Source organism: Alligator mississippiensis, chromosome 5 (assembly GCF_030867095.1).
Source record: "Alligator mississippiensis isolate rAllMis1 chromosome 5, rAllMis1, whole genome shotgun sequence".
Lineage (NCBI taxonomy): Eukaryota > Metazoa > Chordata > Crocodylia > Alligatoridae > Alligator > Alligator mississippiensis.
This window is the reverse complement of record NC_081828.1, coordinates 131,626,677-131,645,558: the sequence shown is the minus strand read 5'-3', so window position 1 is coordinate 131,645,558 and position 18,882 is coordinate 131,626,677. Positions and strand designations below refer to the sequence as shown.

At 41.5% G+C, this 18,882-nt stretch overlaps 1 protein-coding gene across 2 annotated transcripts in view; it reads left to right on the top strand.

The window, feature by feature from the left end:
• STAC (SH3 and cysteine rich domain) overlaps positions 1 to 18,882 on the top strand; it is a 121,148-nt gene that overhangs the window by 82,129 nt on the left and 20,137 nt on the right. For both annotated transcript variants that reach the window (XM_019483455.2, XM_014602501.3), the window contains exons 7-10: positions 4,129 to 4,199; positions 5,370 to 5,458; positions 11,326 to 11,377; positions 11,852 to 11,989. In XM_019483455.2, the coding sequence (XP_019339000.2) occupies positions 4,129 to 4,199; positions 5,370 to 5,458; positions 11,326 to 11,377; positions 11,852 to 11,989 (350 nt within the window). The remainder of the gene's footprint in view (positions 1 to 4,128; positions 4,200 to 5,369; positions 5,459 to 11,325; positions 11,378 to 11,851; positions 11,990 to 18,882) is intronic.

The following is an 18,882-nucleotide window of genomic DNA, read 5'->3' as shown; positions in this document are numbered from 1 at the left end:
GGGAGTACATCAAGGGCTCTGTGAGCAACTGTTCACCAGGGCACCTGAGGGGAAAACCAGGAGTAATGGCCACAAACTCCTGGAAGATCAGTTCAGGCTTGACATTAGGAAAAACGTCTTCACAGTCGGTGTCCAGACTGTGGAATAAGCTCCCTCCAGAGGTGGTGCAATCACCAACCCTGGAAATCTTCAAGAGGAGACTAGACAGTCACCTTGCTGGGGTCACCTGACCCCCAGTTATCTTTCCTGCTTGGTGCAGGGGACTGGACCTGATGATCTTCCAAGGTCCCTTCTGACCTTACAATCTATGAATCTATGAAAAACCTCCAGGTGCTCCAGGAATACAAATTGTAAATAATACAAATAGCTCCAACCCCTTGTCCCTTTGGAGTCTGCATGTAATATGATTTCATTATAACAATAGTATGTATAATTGTTATGATGTGTGTCTATGACTGCTGCCCAGTGATTATGAACACACAGCATGCAGTAAATATGCCTTAGCCATGAGTGTGACACAGTGAGTAGTTAATTTTGCAGTGCCCGAGTCCAGTTGTGGTGATGGTAGAAAGAACTTCAGTGTGCCCAGTAAAACTTTGGGCTGGAAGAATTGGAGCTGCTTGCTGTTTTCACCAGAGAATTATTCCAAAACTGCGTATGCAGTCAGAATGTACACTGCAAAAACATACCACAGATCCCTTCACTCCCTTACAAATGTTTCACTCCATATGCCTGATAATTTTAATATTAGTCAGGTGGTAACTTCAAAATCCCTTCCTTCCCCCATTTTAACCTCCCTCTGAGCCTCTCTTCTATTACTTATTCTCACCGTTTCACTCCTTTTCTCAGTGTTCAGTTCTTTTCCTTGTTGTCAATTTAAGGTCGTCTTGGCACACACCTCCAGATGCTACTTACTTGATGGTTTGGAAGTGTAAATCAACTTTAGAAGTGCAACCACTGGCCAGTGGTTATTAATCCATCCTACCTGAGTTTAAAGTTGTTACCTTATGTTTTTCAATCAATTTTTCTTTACATACCTTACCACCTTGTTTTGAGCCCAGGAGAATTTTTTCCTATGGGATCTATGTGACTTGGATGCATTCAATAAACTTGCTGAAAGAGACTAGTTTAAAGAGCTCAACATGTGTCCAACCTCTCAACAACGCCCTTGGCACATTAATGATTCATTTGATCAGTAGTGACTTTCTTTACAATCCATCTTTCAACGGCTCAGTGTATGAATTATGCAGCAGTTACTCAAAAAAACTTTCGCTTGGTAGATCTAATAAACTGCCCATGCTGTTTGCACAAACCAAATGACAAAATGAAATGGAAAAACTCTTTTCATGCTCCCAGAGTTCCCACATGGTTTTCATGCTTCTCCTACTGCAAACAAATATGAAAACAGATGAATTCCTAGAGTATGTGGAAAAAAAGTCCTCATAGTTTCTTTGTCCTTTAGTGTTTGTGCATATCAGGTAATAATCTAAGAGAGAGAACCAAATAAATATTAAGAGTGTAATGAACTTATTTTAAAATGTTCTTGTGATCTACCTCTTTTTCCTCCAGGCTTAAAGTGATATGCAGTGATTCTATCTGGAGTTGCTGTTATGTAAAGCTCCAGTAACTCTGATGAAGCAGGTCCATTGGGCTTTGCTTTCCCTGGCAAGCCTGATTTCCTTTAAAAAAAATTCCAGTAGATGGAATTTTTAGAATAACAGCTACAGAAGTACTATAAAAATAAGTCTAGCAGGCTGGTTTATTCCCTTCTAAAGATTTATTCTAATAATTGCAAAGGCACATTTATTATCATTCATGCTAATGTACCTACAGTAACAACAGTTCTCCATTTGCATATAAAAAGATGAATTTTGTAACATCCAGCCCTGTAAACTCAGCATGGCCTCTGAGAGTCAATTATGTTCTTTCTTTGTGTGAATCACCACTAGTGATACAAGTTTTGAAAGACAAATTACAATCTTAGTGACACCTGCATGACCCCACTGCCAACAGGCAGTTTGTGCAGGTGTCACCACTTCAGATGTAGGGGGAAAAAACATGCCAAGAAGAATTTTCTGCTGATAGACCAAGAATACAATCTAGCTTACTAGCTTTTGGCAATGTTTATTCGACATGGCTACCAGGGCCCAAAGCTAGTAGTTAAGTTTTATTTTTATCACTGTAAGTCCAGCAGAAATTACCCTGAATACACAAAGGAAGCTGATCTGATGAACTAGAAAGTACCATATTCATGTGGTGTATTTTCAGATCAAAACCACAGCCTAGTAGCTTGAAAAGCTTCTCTATAGAAATGCACAATAGATGTAAAAAATGTTCACTATTACATCGCACATTATTCCCCAGGACTTTTTTATTTAACCCCTTTTTTCATGACACCTTCCCCTCAACATCCAGAAAATAAAAATTCATATGGACAAAAATTTTCATCTCCTAATGTGTCCAAACAAACTGTGAGCTGACCTTACAGCTCTGCCAACTGGTTGTAAAACATTAGCAGGTCACAATAGTGGCATTATATACTGTGACACAGGTGTAAATTCGTTACTGTTGAAAATCAAGGGATAAGCTCCTCAGGTCCTCCACAATTTGTAGATTCACTCTATTTACTGTGGGGCTGGACAAACAATTCAGAGAGGTGTCAAGATTAGCATTGCTTGAAGCAGGTAAATAGAACTGGGGTGTTTTCAGCTTAAGTATTCAAGATACAAGATTACATCCAGTTTGTGTTCAGACATCTTCAAATACTGCAACTAGAACGGGACTGAAATTTTCTCAGGATCATCCACACCTCTACTGGCTGTGTTTGTACTAATGAATGTCCCTCTTTTTCCTGTCCAGTCCATGCACCTGACATTTCATCCCTCCTATTCAAGCAATTAACACTCTGTTTTCTCAGTGTCTAAAAATACAATTTTGTCTCCAAAATATAGATTTACTACCTAAATCTTGGGGAAGACTTTTCTTAAAAGACAGATTCTTGTCTGGCTTTCAGTTCACAATGAGAAATGCAATAGGGAAGAGTGAGAAAGATTCAGCAGAAGTTCGGCAGTTCCTTGGCTTCTATTTTCCTTAATCTAAATCTTAGAAAAATGAGAGAAAAATACACTAGAAGGTGGAGCAGCAATGTTATGAAAATAATTAGTAATACAAATAATGATACAAGCAATATTATACAAAGTAATGTGGCTCAGCTAGGAGGTGGGCTGCTGCTTGTAACCCAAACACTTCCCTTGCCATCCTCCTTGGCACCATGTGCCACCAAATGTTGCCTTAGGCCAGCATTTCCCAAACCCGGCGTGTACATCTCTTGCAGATGCTGTCACCATTCACCCCACCACTGATAGCAGCAGCTGCAGCAGGGCAGCACAGACTCACCAAAAGAGTCCCATTCTGGTACCCTGTTTACCGCATGCCATTGATATCCCTGTTGCAGAATGCTGCCAAGTGCTGCCAATCCCCCTGCTGCTGCTCACTACCCCAGGTCAGATCACATCTCACATAGGTTGCAGACCCCTGCACTAAGTATTTAGTCTTCTATTAAAAACTAGTGCTTTGGAGACTTCTGTTAGAAAGTATACAAGTAAACTGTGGTCCTAAACTTTTCAGAGGGCTTTAGCGTCATAACAGTTTGATGGATTCTTACTTTTAAAATAATGTAATGTTCAAGCTTGCTGAGAACTGAGATACAGCGTTCTCTAAAAATTAGATAGCAGTTTTTATAATCGGTGGGCTAATGCCATCAAAGTCAGCAGGTGAGTTGGATGAAAAAGGGTACTAATCAACTCATGAAACAATTGGAGTAAGATGATAAGTTTGATTGTGATATTATTGTGCAGACAGTTCATTACTATCTGCCCTGCTGGTTGTGTGTGGGGCAGCACAATAGCCTCACAAAGGAAGGCCCATCCCAAATGATTCATCACAATAGCCAATGGGCCTTAGTTTTTTGGGGGTCCTGTAGATGTTAGAGCAATGAAATGACTGATTCATGTAAAGAGAACATGACTGAGAGATGGAGTGAAAAGTCAGAGTAGGAGTATAAAGATAAGCCAAATGATGTTGAGCCTTCAGCTATTACCAGTTTTTCATGTGTTTGTTTTATTTCAGTGTTTACATACTCAGAAAATGGCACAGAACACTTTGGAGAAGAACCAAAAAGAACAAACTCCCCAGTACAGGCAAGGAATTAATGAGGGTATATTGAACATGCACATTGATTTAAGAGGTTTATGTCTAATAGAGAAGAACTTGGGTGAGTCTCTTATAAACTGATATTGTAAACACAGAGTCCAACAGAAAACCCAAGCAGTGTGGATGTTGGTCAAATAGTGCAATCTTACAGCTATAACTCCTGAAACAGGCATTGGAAAAGACATTTGGAAAAGATCCATTTCCTTTCTTCAGTCCCTTTTAGCCCACATTCTCACTAGATCCTTGTGGAAGTGCCAATAGAGACAGGAGTAATACAAGGAGGAGTCAATGTCCTTCCTTTAAGGTTCTGGGCAGTTATGTGAGTTAAGGAAAGACCACATATCCCAATCTTTTGAACTTCATTCAGAGTCCCCTGTGGTTCAGTGGTATAATACTTACCTACTACACAGGAGACCGGGGTTTAATTCCCAGATGCTTCTACACCTGGAGGCACCCAATGTCTGGTCTTTGGAGTCTGTCTTAGTGCCCTAAGGGCAGAATAAAAGGTCTGGGCAGTTTCTACTCTTCCAAAAATTCTTGCCCATGCATATGCATTGAAGGTCTGGGTGGCCCTCATACATACACCATGATCCAGGAGGAATTGACAGTTGCCACATGAGCTTTGTTGCATGATTTTATAACACTTCTATCCTGGACTGTGCCTAATAAACACTTTGTCATTTTGTCATTTACAAGCATTGTATAAGGGCAGCAATGCACTGCAGGGCACACTGTATGCAGACGTTACACAAAACAGACAGCACATTTGTTTTTAAAATCTCACCCTAACGACCTACAAACACTAAATTACACTGATGTTTCTTTATCTATCTCTGGAGAATGAAGGTCTGAATCATCTCTGTCATGATCTGAATGTCTGGTTCTAAAGTCTAGTTACTGCAGACCTTAGAACCCATTTATACATATATTGGATTTATAGCCAACTATATATCCAAACCAATTTCCCTAAAAATGTTTAGTGCCTAATTCCCTCAGATCCGTATCATTGTAATGGGATGAACCAAAATCTGGGACTGAAATTTCAATTTTAAAGTTCTGATATGGAGTCAAATGTTCTTTCTCAGTCCCAGATTTCTTTAAGATATAGCAGTTATGGCACCTTATTCTTACGTTGTCTCATTTCTTTTTTCTTAAAGGGACCGCTTTTCAAAAACATGTTACAAATGAACACCTACGTTGCCTTGTACAAATTTGTACCACAAGAGAACGAAGACTTGGAGATGAGGTAAAGAACTGACATATTTATATATTGACTTGACCCATGAAAATCAAGAGTTCTGCCAACATAAGTTACCATTGTACTTTTCTTTTAATTCTATTTTTTGTTGTGCATTTTTTTCAAGGTAGCACTCAGAAAAAAACATATTCTCATGGTTATTTAATTATGTGTCCTTTCTGTCTTCCTACCATTAAAAATAAGACAGCAGAGGTAAATTATCCAAATGGAAGCCAAAGCCCAGCAGAAAACATTGGGACTTGGGCTTATCTACATGGAGAAATTAGTCTGCAGCAAGTTAGGGTATGAATTTACAAGCGCACTCACTTTTCTGTATTAACTCCCTGAGTGGACAATCTTGTTGAATGCTAACTGCAAGGAACCTTTCTGCATTTTCAAAGTAGAATAAGTTACCTCTCACAAGGGCATTCTTCAGCTTGTCTGTATTGAAAAGAAAATGAACAGCAAGTTAGGGTCCAATTTTATAGTGCACTAGCTAATTCCCTCTAATTCCCCATTTACTCTTAAAATCAATCCTTTTGAGACTCTGAGTCTAGATGCTTAATGATCTTTTAAAAATGACACTCTGGATCTTTTTCCCAACACTTTCAGGCACTTCTCCTTCTCCTTGGTGCACTTGGACTTGTGAACATCCTTATATCCCATTACTTTCTCTCTTTCTTTTCTATTACATTTGGCAGGATAGATGCTATCATTTTCAGAATCTCCATTTACTACTCCTTTTCCAATTCTTCTGGCTTTTAGCAGGACAGGGGAGGACTCAGGTTTCAGAAAGTCTTCTTTTCTGGAAGCATTAAGCAAGGAAATGTCACCCATTCTGGCAGAATGTATGTGCACTTGGAGTGCATGGATGTGTGTGTGTGTGTGTGTGTGTGTGTGTGTGTATGTGTGTGTGTGTGCGCGCCTATGTCAATCCAAATAAATAAGTAGGATGATGATTATGGCTAATTGAAAACTGTGTAGCCAACACTTTTTTTTCCCCAAGGAAAACTGGATTTTCTACTAAAAAAAATTTCTTGTAGAAATGGTCCGGTGTCCTTGACAAATTTTTACCTTTTTATTGGAAAACCAATTTTGAAAAATTGGCTTAAGATAATTTTTTTTCAGCAGCTAAAAACTGAAACTTAGTTAGCTTTAGGATTGTTTGGGTTATCCAGTCAATCAGAAGCAATACTACTGCTATTTGATTTTACTCCCCCTTGAGATTTTGCCTCAGAAAAGGGGAATGGTGAGGATTTCAAGAGACTGGATAGCAGCTGCACTACTTTCACATAAATAGATGTGTTCTTGGCTTCATTTGCAACATTGCCTATTTCAAATATCATTCCTGTACTTCTTTTCACTGAATTTTTGCAGCAGAGCTGCCATCCCTAGCGCCACAGGGCTTTAAAGCCCATTGAAACCAATAACAATCTTTCAACTGACTTCAACAAACTGTGGTTCAAACTATTCATCATAAGTAGATGATTGCAGGGACTTCAACAGGTTTTAGGAATGCCGTCTTTTTTGAGCAGTTTATGAAATATGTCAGCTCTCTTCATTATTTACCCAGGGTCAAAGGAGTAGGATGGTGACTCAAATATGACATGCTTAAAAAGTCACGGGAGAAAAGTCTCACTCTTCAACCCATCTCTCTTTGAAAGCTCATTTCCCAGTTTCCAGCTGTGGCCTTTTCTTGCTCAAGACAGAGTGGGTGGAAAGCAAAGCAAAAATGACAGGCTCTTCGACCTTTATGCATAGCTGCCATATTTCCACACTTGTTTTGTTCTGGGTATGAGAACTTTTTTAGACAACAAAAAGTAGAATAATAAAATGACATTTTGTAGGAATAAAGAACCCCGTTTATTAGCCACTCTGTGGGCGCGTCTACACAAGATGTTTACTGCAGAGCTGACTAATAGCTGTGCAGTAAAATGTCACCATCTACACGTGCAGCCCTACTAGGTTGCAGTAGACTACTAAAAACCACCACAGGGTAGTCTGGCTAAACACAAGTGGCATTGGTTTTTTGGTTTTTTGCACTGCTGCATATGTGTAGATGGTAACAGGGCTGTCTGGGGCATGAAAGTGCTTCAGTGCAGGACTAGCCAGCAGGAATCGCCCATGTTGAATCACCCTTGTACCCCAGCCAGCCCAGCTGCAGCATGTGAAGCCTGGTCAAAGCAACCTGGGCTGCCAGGGGATGTGGGGGTCAACCCATCAGCCTAAGCCTGCTCTCACCAGGTTCTACATGCTGGGGAGCAGCAGGCTGAGGCATGAGCAGCTCCCATGCTGAAGTACCCTCATGCCTCAGCCAGCCATATTCCCCTCTCTCTCCCGTAGCATGTGAAGCCCAGTTGGAGCAGCTGTGGGTTGGCAAGGGATCCAAGGGATAAGCCTGCCAACCCATGGATTTTCTGACCTGGCTCCATGTGCAATGGTGGGGCTGGATGAGGCACAAGGGTGCTTCATCACAGGGTTACCCAGCAGCCCTGCACTGAAGCATCCTCATGCCTCAGCTAGCCCCTTTGCAGCGTGTAGATCCCATCAGAACATCCCTGGGCTGGTAGGCCGACCCCTCAGGTCACCCATCAGCCCAGGAAGCTCTGTTCCGGCTCCACATGCTGTGCATGAATAAATTCTGGAACAATGTGCTCCAGAGGTTTTTTTGCTCCTGGGCACACATTCAAAGGGCATGCCCAGGAGCAAAAACTCTGGAGCAATAAGTTCTGGAGTTTATTTGTGCATATTAATCACATGTGTAAATGCACCCAGTATTTAGGACTCCCATGTTGAATTATTTTATTTATTTATGCCTTTTGGTTTGCACATTCATTCCATTAAAGAGGGCACTATTTTAAAAATACTTTGTAGCAACCTTCCCCAAGCATACACAATAACCCAGGGGCTGAGAACATAATTAAGATTCCTGCAGAGTCCATTCACTCCCTCCCAATTGGAGAAAGAGTTGTGTCTTGCACTGTGTCTGATGGTTGATAAAATTGGACTCCCCTGCCCTCTCTAGTGAGCTACCAACTAAAGTTGAAATCAATGCAACTTGTTTATAGTAGTAGATTTTATTTGATGGCCAAAAGTCAAAGAGGAAGTAGACTAAAATCATATTTGGTGCATCTGCATGTGCATTAATGCACCTTTGCTACTGTGCATTAAGTTTAGTACCTCTACTATGAGGCACTACATAAAGGTTCAGTAGCTCATACTAATGTGCAGTAGAAAAGATTGGGTTTTTTTGTGATGCTTAATGTACAGTAGACTAATTCTACTGCACATTAGCACAATTTTTGCCATGTTGCTCTAATGCTCAGTAGACTAGGCTACTGCGCATTACAGCTTCTCATGTAGATGCTCCCAGTGACTACCAAATAGCTACAGATAATGTTTGTTATCATCACACATCCTGTTTTTCATTTAAATCAATGGGGCACGTAGGGCTACAGCCACAAAAAGACCCAGATGTCACTACATTGAGCATTTTAGTACCTAAATTATAGACTGCTTTGAAAATCTCTGAATTCTAGAGCCCTAGAGTTAAGTGTCTAATGTTAAGCATCTTGGTAACTTCTGAAGCATAGACACCTATGTCTGGACTGCAGAGGATGTATATGTCCCAACTAGATTGACCCCCTCATAAAATGAGGTGTGTATGCCTGCCATGTCTTACCAAAAAGGGAGTGTAACTTGAATTCCTTTTAAGCAGTAACTCTCCAGTGGCAAGAGGGCTCATACAAGACATGAAAGACAGAGGTCCAATTCCCACCCCTTTCACTGGATAGGAACTGCTCTAATCCATAGGCTATGTGGGCATTTTTACACATGCTTCTGGGGAGGCGGGGAGCCAGGGCAGGCAGCTGCCTGCTTCCGAGGCAGGGGACAGCGTCCCAGTCCCAGCTCTGAGACTGGACCTGGGGCTGACAGCTGCCTGCTGCTGGGACAGGGGACAATGTCTGAGCCCCAGGCTCTGAGATCAGAGTTGGGCCCCAGTGGCAGGCAACTACCAGGGCAGGGGATGATGTTGCAGCATGCCTGCCTGCCCCTATAGGCACAAAGGGAAAGCTTTGGGTGTATTCTAAACTCAGATATGAGGTTTTAATTGCTGAGGAAGGGTGACATTTGGCTCACTATATCACCATCACCTTCACAGCCCATGACTGCCCCTATTATAGTATGTGGCAAAACTCTCATTGTCATATGGGAGTAGGAGCTAGACAATTGGGGCATTTATACACATATGGTTTTGTCTCGCAATGCGCCGGAGATCCATTGCTTCAGAGCAGACTCGATTAATGGAGCTTGCTCCTCACGCAAGCTGATGCAAACAGCACTGTACCACAGGCAGTTGTATAAGCAGTGAAATGCACATCAACACTGAGAAAATGGCGGTGGTGTGCTTTTGAACTAAAGCACCTCCAATGTGTTTTAGTTCAAAAGTGCACCGCTGCACATTTCACCGCTTATACAACTGCATGCGCCATAATGCCAGGCACTTTTCAAAGCCACTGCGATACATGCATGTGTACAAATGCCCTTCACGAATAATTGATCCCTGAACAATGCATGAGGGTTACTACTAGCGTAGATGCACTAGTTGGGTAGGTGGAAAGAGCTGTTCCTGTGCCTGGTGTTAGCTACACATTAAGTGGGCGCTATTGTCATCCCTCCACTTGGGGGAATGCAAGAATCCTCTCTTTCACCACCCACATATATAAATGACAGAATGGAATAGGGAAGAAATGAGATCACACCCTCTCAATCCTTCCAATGCAGGCCTCAATTCTCTATGGCTTGCTGGCCAGCATACACAGAGGCGAAGGCCACACCATCCCTCTCACCTCCCTGTGCCAAGAGAGATACTGTGCTTGTGATACAAAATTCTTCCTCATTTCCTCCCCTAATGCATAGTGTCCAGCCATTCTGTCCCTAACTTAGACTATCATGGAAAACACACAGAACCAAATCCTGAGGGGATGTTAATCAGCACTACTCCACAAAGTTTATTCTTGGTCAGTGTGGCTGGTGTTTTTGCTTCTGTTCAGCTGCAGGCTAGAAAATATTACAGCTTTTGCACATATCAATAGGGCCAATTGGGACCTAATCACCTTACCTTGGTATCAAAATGTCAATGACAACTCAGTTGGACAAATTTTGCAATCATCTGTAATGGTCTAAACCCCTGAGCATCAGTGGGATGTGCAGTTTTACAACTGAGAGAGAAGAATTTGACTTTCACTTCCTGGATCCACATATAGAGATTACTCAGGTATAATGGCCACACCTGAAAGGTGTGTTTATATGATGCAAGGCAGCTCGCTGCAGAGATACCTAAGCTAGCCTGGCACTCACTGGCTCTGAAACTAGACTCAGCAAAGCCACATTAGCGTAGTTCTGCCCATGGGTTAACTAACTGTGTTTGGTCAGTTCTGAAGTTAATGTGTATAGAGCTGGTAGTTCTCTGCCAAAAATATGTAAATGTGTACCCTTCCAGGGTGTTCCCTATTAACCATCTCAGATACACAAGACACAGAGATTTTGAGAGCAGTGGCAGGAGGCACCCCCAAAGCAGCTTCACTGCCTCATTTTTGGGTTTGGTGCATGCAAGCAGAAGTGGGTGTGTTAGGCCTACTCAAGAGGGGTGCTTAATCGGCACACTGGTAACATGGTGTTGGCATACTCATCTAAACTCTGGTACATGAGCCAGCATGTTTATGCCTAATGTGGGGTATCTGTAGGCTACAAAGCACCTTGGAGGCAACAACAGGATCTCTGCATAACACAGTATTACTCGGAGTAAACATACCTAAGAATGCTGCTGTACTATTGCAGACAAAATTAATCAAATTTTCCTTTTCTTGGTACAGACCGGGTGATATGATCACACTTTTGGAGGACTCTAATGAAGACTGGTGGAAGGTAGGCACTAAATCCTTTATCATTTATTAGGCTGGGGAGGGGGGAAGGGGGGGGGGGATGTAGTCCTGGTGAAAAGATTATTAGATCTTAACACCAGGTCTACATTCCCCTTTCCCACCATGCAAACTGTTACCCACTGACTGGCACAAGTTGCATTTTCACTGACTAGCATTCTCGTATACTGGCCTCTGGCCTCGATTCTATCACATCCAGGAAGAGCACAAAACAACTGCAGACACTTCCCTTGCCTGAGGAAGGATGTTTGTACCCAAAAGCTTGCAAAGAAGATTTTTTCCAACTATTTTAGTTGGTCTAATAAAAGATATCGAATTTACCCAAAGAATCTTGTCTGCCTATGTCCTTAGACCAACACAGCTACAACCAACACCCCTACATCCTTTATAACCTTTTAAAAGTAGAACACTATTTACACAAAATATTACAGTCATTCTTTTCTTTATATCATTGCTCCAGGGGAAAATTGAGGACCGAACTGGATTTTTCCCTGCTAATTTTGTTCAGAGAGTGCAACGAGATGAAAGGATTTACAAGTGTGTCCGAACATTTATTGGATGCAAGGAACAGGGACAGATAACACTGAAAGAAAACCAAGTAAGTGAACAACTAGCATCATTAAGAACAAGGTCCTGCCCACTCTACATTTCCAGTAACACTACTGATTAATCTGTAGCTTTCAATGCTGCAATGATAATATAAGCAGATTCTGTTACTGCACATATTAGAATTTCTTTATTTCATTATTATTATTATTATTATTATTTCATCCTTATTATTATTTGCTTCTCAGTGGGTACATCTACACAGTCATTAATGTGATTTTGCTAATGAGCATTAAATTTAGTACTTCCGTTGTGAGGTACTGAAAAAAAGACTCATTAGCCTATTTTAGTGTGAAGCACATGGTTTTTTTGTGATGCTTTAATGTGCATTAAAATAGGCTAATGCACATTAAAGCGCATGTGTAGACATACCCAATAGTGCCTAAGTCAATAGTCAAGGCCAGGGATCTTATTACTAGGTGTTACAAACACATGGAAAGATACAGTCCCTTCCTCAAGGAATTTACAGTCTAAACAATCAATCATACGTATTTATAGAAATGATTAACAATACCCATGCAAGTTGTCCTGTTGACTTCGTGGATGAAGCTCCCAGTACATGAGACTAAGACGAGACATAAATTTATTACTGGAGTAATTTAAGACAGGACATCCACCAATGTGCATAACAGCCAATAGAAGGGAAGGGGAAGTGGGCAAGGATAATAGGAAATGATCTAATTTCTAATAAGGATATCCCTGCAGGATGCGTCCAGATGAGTGCCCATGTGCACTCAAAGGCTTTTCAGGCACCACAAAATGCACATGGCACATATCAAATCATTCTCCACGCTGCATATTTGCAGCACAGAGCCAAAATTAGATACTGGGAAACCCCAATATCTAAAAAAAATGGTTTAAAAAAAAAAACCAGGGTAGCACATGTGGCTACAGCATGCACCACCTGAAACCAGAGCCTCACCACCCAGAGCCACGCTCCAGCTGCCAGCCAGGTTCTGTGCACCCAGATCACCACCACCACAGGCCCAGGAAGACCCCAGGACTCCAGGGAAGGCTGCTGGGACCAGCCCAAGTGCTAGCTCCAGCTTCCCCTACCTTATCAGGAGCAATATGCAGTGCATCAGAGTGGTCATACACGGGCGTTCCTGGGAACAAATTGCAGTGGCACATAGTTGTGCTGCTACTACCTGTCCGTGGGGAAACAAACGTGCATGCTCATCTGGACATGCCCTCATTAGGGATTTTGCTACATAGGATAATATGTAAACAGCCAGCTAGAACGTTCCAAATCATTCAGGGTGGGACTTTTGAAAAGCATTCTTGCACCAGCCTTGCTTCCTCCCATTGAAATCAGTTCCTAATGGTTTGACAGCAAAGGGCACAAAGAAAAAATAAAAGTAAACCCTTTAGAAAATCGGATCTTCAAAGTCTTAATCATCATTTAAAAACCCATTTTATCTCCTTGGACTGTGCTACACCAATTTATTTTTAGATTACAAATGCTACTGCACAATGCTTTGTGCTGTGTATCACTGTAAACTCATGCAGTTTAAAATTTAATTCTTGATTAATGGATGCCTTAATGGATCCAATGCTACTGAAGCCAAAATAGAATTTTGACAGAGTTACGTTGGGAGCAAAATTTTGCCAAAAAATTACATGATGTGAATCAACATTGTAACAAAACCTAATGTAAGCCAGGAAATAAACAACTGGGGGACTAAAGAGAACCTAAGTCCTTTATCCCCTATGTAAAATGGGACAACCACATAAATTCTTTATCAGTACATCCTCTTAAATCAATTATTCCGTCTTCTCGGGGTGTTTCTTTCCTTTTGGTAGCTTATGGTTGTGGACAGATGTCACTTTAAACTGTTTTAAAAGAGAAAAGGGAACATGCCAATTGAGAACACGCTTCAGTTATTCCAATTTAACTTTCATGGCTATCTGCTCCTATACTAGCTTAAGTGAGATAAACTTCTGTAAACCCAAATGAAACAGTTTGAAAATTATGGTAGGTTAGTTCCACTTATACCAGTATAAAAGGAGATAGGTGTATCAGTTATATCAGGATAACTTATGCCAGTGTAATACTAGTATTACATCTTCATTCTGGCTATGGACACATTTGGAGCCATTTCAAAAGGGCAGCAGCTGTTACATTCTAAATGTTATGTCTGGACAAGCTGGGAATTGTACCAATGTAGCAAAACTGCTCCAAATTCAAGACTTTTTCATCCACTGTTAAAGTTGGAGTGGTTTTGTTTCATTCCCAGTTTGTCCATGCATAATAATTAAAAAGTGACAGCTGCTGCCCTTTTGAACCAGTTCAAAATGTACATGTGCCCATACCCTTTGTATCACAAACTAGAGGACAATTTTGGTGCTGACTTACACCCTCTGCAAAGTCACTGACCCCCATCAGATGGAATAGGAGTTTGTCCCCTTATATTTCTACCAGGCAGATGTTGCTCCTGGTTTTTGTTAACACTTCAGTACAATGATAGGTTAGGTTGTTTCACCCCTTTGCTTTTGCTTTTGAACATGTGCTAATGTTCCATGAGAACATCAGCACTTTATAAAACATATTACAGACATGGTGGTTAGCATGCATTTTAGCACCCTACTACACATAGTAAATAAGATTGCCCTGAAGTTGTTAAAGTGAGCTAAGCTATATGAAGTGTTTTAGCAACACAGCATCATAATGCACATATCTTCACTGAGAGCCTCCTCTCCTCTATCCTACACTTTTATCTCTCTGCAAAGGGATGGAAAAATGTTTTGAAATCTGAGTAGTGAAAATATATACCTGCTTAGCTTGGATAAATGGATGCCCCAATGGGTAAAGCAGGAGGGAGTTGGGTCATTTGCATTTGGTGTGTCAGCATGAGGCATACAAAGTTTCCCAGACTGATTGCGAGTCAGATCATAACATTAAGTGCATAATATCCTGGCAGTTTATATGATTAGTCTTGCAAAGGATATGGACCAATTTTCTCATATCATTTCCCACAAGACCATAATTTCCAAATGGTCAGATAGAAAGTCTGGCAGTTGTAGCGAAACATAAGACAATCCTATTGGATTGTCGTAATTGGATTGTGCTGGAGTCATCAATCAGGAGCTTCTCATAGTCTCAATTCAGTATAAGAGATAAGTGGAGTGGAACAATCCACTAAGTTTGCCATCCCCTTTGTTCCTTTTAAGTAAATTGGTTATGCTTAATTTTTAAGCCAAGCAAGCAACAAAGTTCAGTTTGAATGTTATGAGGTTCAGGATAAAAAAAAGCACAGAAATCAGGCAGAGTAAACAAAATTTCAGGGAGATGTAGAAACAGGAATAGATACTGAGAGGAAAATGTAATGAAAGAGTAAATGAAGCAGGCCAAGTTATGCCCAACCCTTGAGTGGATGTGCAAGAGAGGAAGTAGAAGGAACCTTCATGCTACCTTGCACAAGTTCCTCACATATCACAATCCTAATTCTTCCATAAACCCAGCAGAGGCCAATCATCTTTTCATGCAAGTCCACAGAGTAAGTGCAGCCAGCACAACACCCCTGGTCAACAGGAGCATGAGGGAAAATATAGTCCATTTCTGGGAGCCATCCCTGAGGTTCCTCTGATCCCTAATGGAAACTTCAATTTTTCGTTTGACCAAACATAAATTCTTACAAGGAAAATGTTAGTCTTTATGACCAGATTTTATTGAAAACTTGATTTGACATTTAAAAAAAAATAATTTTTCTGTTTTTCACCATTTCTCTACTTTTCTCTCCCTTTTGTTCCTATTCCTTTTTTGTCCATGTTGCCCTTGGGAATGCAGAAATAAAAGGAAAAGGTGTAAATTGGGGGGTGGGGGTCCTTTTTTAAGTTAAAAATGAATATTTCTATTCAAGGTTTTGAATTAAGTAAACATTTTTTCATTCCTCTGACATTTTTACTGGGATTTAGATAGCATTTTTTGAATACCTTTGCCATGAGGAAACACAAATATACATACAATACCCTTACTGTATAGAAGGCATCCACTTGTGTCAACCTAAGTTTGGAAGAAGGAAGAGGAAAACTTCAGTCTCAAACATAGAGCTCAGGCTTCCCTTTAATTAAAATAAAAACCCTAATTGTCTTATTTATGCGGCTAATTAGTTGCTATAATAAATTAATCTAATTACACTGAAGCAGATTTTCCTCATTTTACATTTGTATAGATCCCTTAGGTAAAATTGTATTGGCTCTAAAGTCATTCTATAAAACATATGGAAAATTAAGTTAGTGGACTTATGCCAATGGAGAATCTCTCCCAGTAAATATAAAGTTGAGTTTCTGATACACTGTCTGATGTCACAAATATTTTATGCTGCACTAGCCTATTCTCCGGCTGCTTGGTCATCAGATTAGTGGGAGTTATATTTGCTTCCTGATGTGCATACATGCAAATCATAAAGTGAGGACATTTTTGTGTATACAAAATTATATCAACTGCAAAAATACATAATTGTATCAAAACCGGCACAATTATAAGCTGTTTTCAGACAGGCAAAGATGTTTACAGCATCTGCACTGTAGGCAAGCCTGTCTCTGCCTTTGTTTTACATAATTACATACCCTTTGGATATCATATCATTTCCAAACCTTTATGGCAAAGTTGACACTCGGGAGGAGAGGGAGAAACAACATGTTTTGCTCCTCCATCCCCTGCATTATGCAAAGGCACAGCTTCACAAAGAATCACTTGAAAACTTCATTATGAAATATGTAACTCAGTCTGATTTTTAAAAAATGTTCCTCTTCAAAAACATCAATATTAATCGATTTAGGATTCAGTGACAGACTTTTGGAACTAGTTCAGAATAAAATCTGCTACGATACATTTCAATCCTGAGTCTGCTAGAGCAAACGTGAGTTTTGCTATTGATATCACTAGAGCAAAGCCAGGCTCATATCTTTGAACTGGAAATGAAAACCAGCCAAGTTTTGCAGGTTTTCAGATTTTGCAACAAAACTCTGAAATGAAACAAGTCACATAAACATTTCTGTTCATGGTGAAGTCCTCGCTTGGATGTGAAAGATTTCTTCCAGCCTGCAACTTCTGCTGCGTCCAGCCTCTCAACGTAGATATGTAGAATGTATGCATCTGCTTGCAGGTGCAAAGTGAACTTGCCTCATAGTATAAGAATATAAGAACTGCTATTTACTGAGTTAGACCATAGGGCCATCAAACCCAGTATCCTATCTCACGAAGAGTGGGTGTTGAGGGCGAGGGGGAACAGGGCATATCCACGTTTTTCCACGTTGTTCCCTAGTATACAATCCAGCAAATCGTAATTGGGCAATTAGAGAGACCCAGAAAGTAAATCACAAGAAGAGTTGCTTTTTAAAAATGATATTAATGTAAAGCACCTCCTGTTTAGATTCCATAGTCACATACTTCTCTATGGCCGTATTGTAATGATGTGCTGTGAGCAGAATCTCAGAGCTGTTGACCGCTACTTCCTTATGTCCCTTAACCTGCTGAAACTCATAGGGCAATCTCCTGCCCTAGCTCCAAAACATATAAGCCTAAATTTTTAGGTTGGTTTTTGAGTTCCCATTCTGCAATGCGGTAAAAGGGCCTGATTTTGTATGATATTTTCTGGGCGTTTCTACACGTGCATTTGTTGTGGGAGCAGTTTACTCACAAGTAGACTATTCATGAGTACACACTCTTGGGCAGGTGTCTACACATGCAAGGAGGCGGAAGAAGATTTGCTGCTAATGTCAGCAAACAGCTAATGGCTGCTAACAGCAGCAAACTCCCAGGGGGCCTGCAATGGGCCCCTGCTACCACCAGGAGGAGGTCTAGGCTCCTCTTGGGTGCTAGCCCAGGGGTTGACAGAAACACTGGGCCAGGAGACAGCTGTCTCCTGGCTGGGGATGAGACATTGCACCCTGTACTTGGGGGCTGCCTGCTGCTGGGGTGAGGACAATGTCCCCCTGCCCCAGCAGCAGAGAGCTCCAGGCCTGGCTCCAGTCAGTGGCAAGGGACTTGGAAAGAACTTCAGGGGAGGGGCAGGTCCCAGCCTCCTGTCCCAATCTGCCACTGGGGCAGGCAGCAGCTAGCTCACGGCTAGCTGCCCCACCACCAGATCAGGGCAGGGGGCTGGGACCTGCCTCACCCCTGCAGCTCTTTCCAAGCCTTGTGCCTCAATCACCCAATCAGGGCACAGAGCCGGAACCTGCCCCTGACCAGGACAGTTCCCAGCCCCCACTCTGTGATAGTGGGGTGGGGTGGGGGCTGGAGAACCTGTTCCCCACTCAGCTCTGTGATCAGTACAAGGATCTCCCAGTGTTGGCCCTGCAGTCACAGAGCCAGCAATGGGAGATAAAGATTTCCCAGCCCCTACTCCCTGATCGCAATCTCAAAGTGGGGGGCTTGAAGCTCCCTGCTGCCAAGACAGGGGGACATAGACCCTACCTGTGCTCCGATGGTGACGCCCGCCCCAGCAGTAAGCAGCTCCCAGGGGCAGACAACAATCTGGTGGCTGGCTAACTGGGAGGAGATTTGCTCCCGGTGAGGCATCTACATGAGTGCTACTGCACAGTAAGTAATCACAAGTAAATCTCTACTTGCATTTGCAGGTAGCAATTTTACTCGTGATTAGTGAAATTTACTTCACAGTAAGTGTACGCATGTGTAGACACACACACTTACTCTGTTGTAAACTAGGCTACTGCACAATAAAGCATCTCGTGTAGATGCACCTGCTGTGAACCAGTTCTTGGTAAGGTCTCAGTCCCCCACCTTGAGATCCAGCTAAATTTATAGTCAAATGTTTAGACCAAAATATGTTTCTCTCAATGGAGGCCATTAACAGAGAAGCAGATTGGTAAGCAAGAAACTCTACCTTGGACTTCATAGAATCATCAAATCCTAGAAAATTA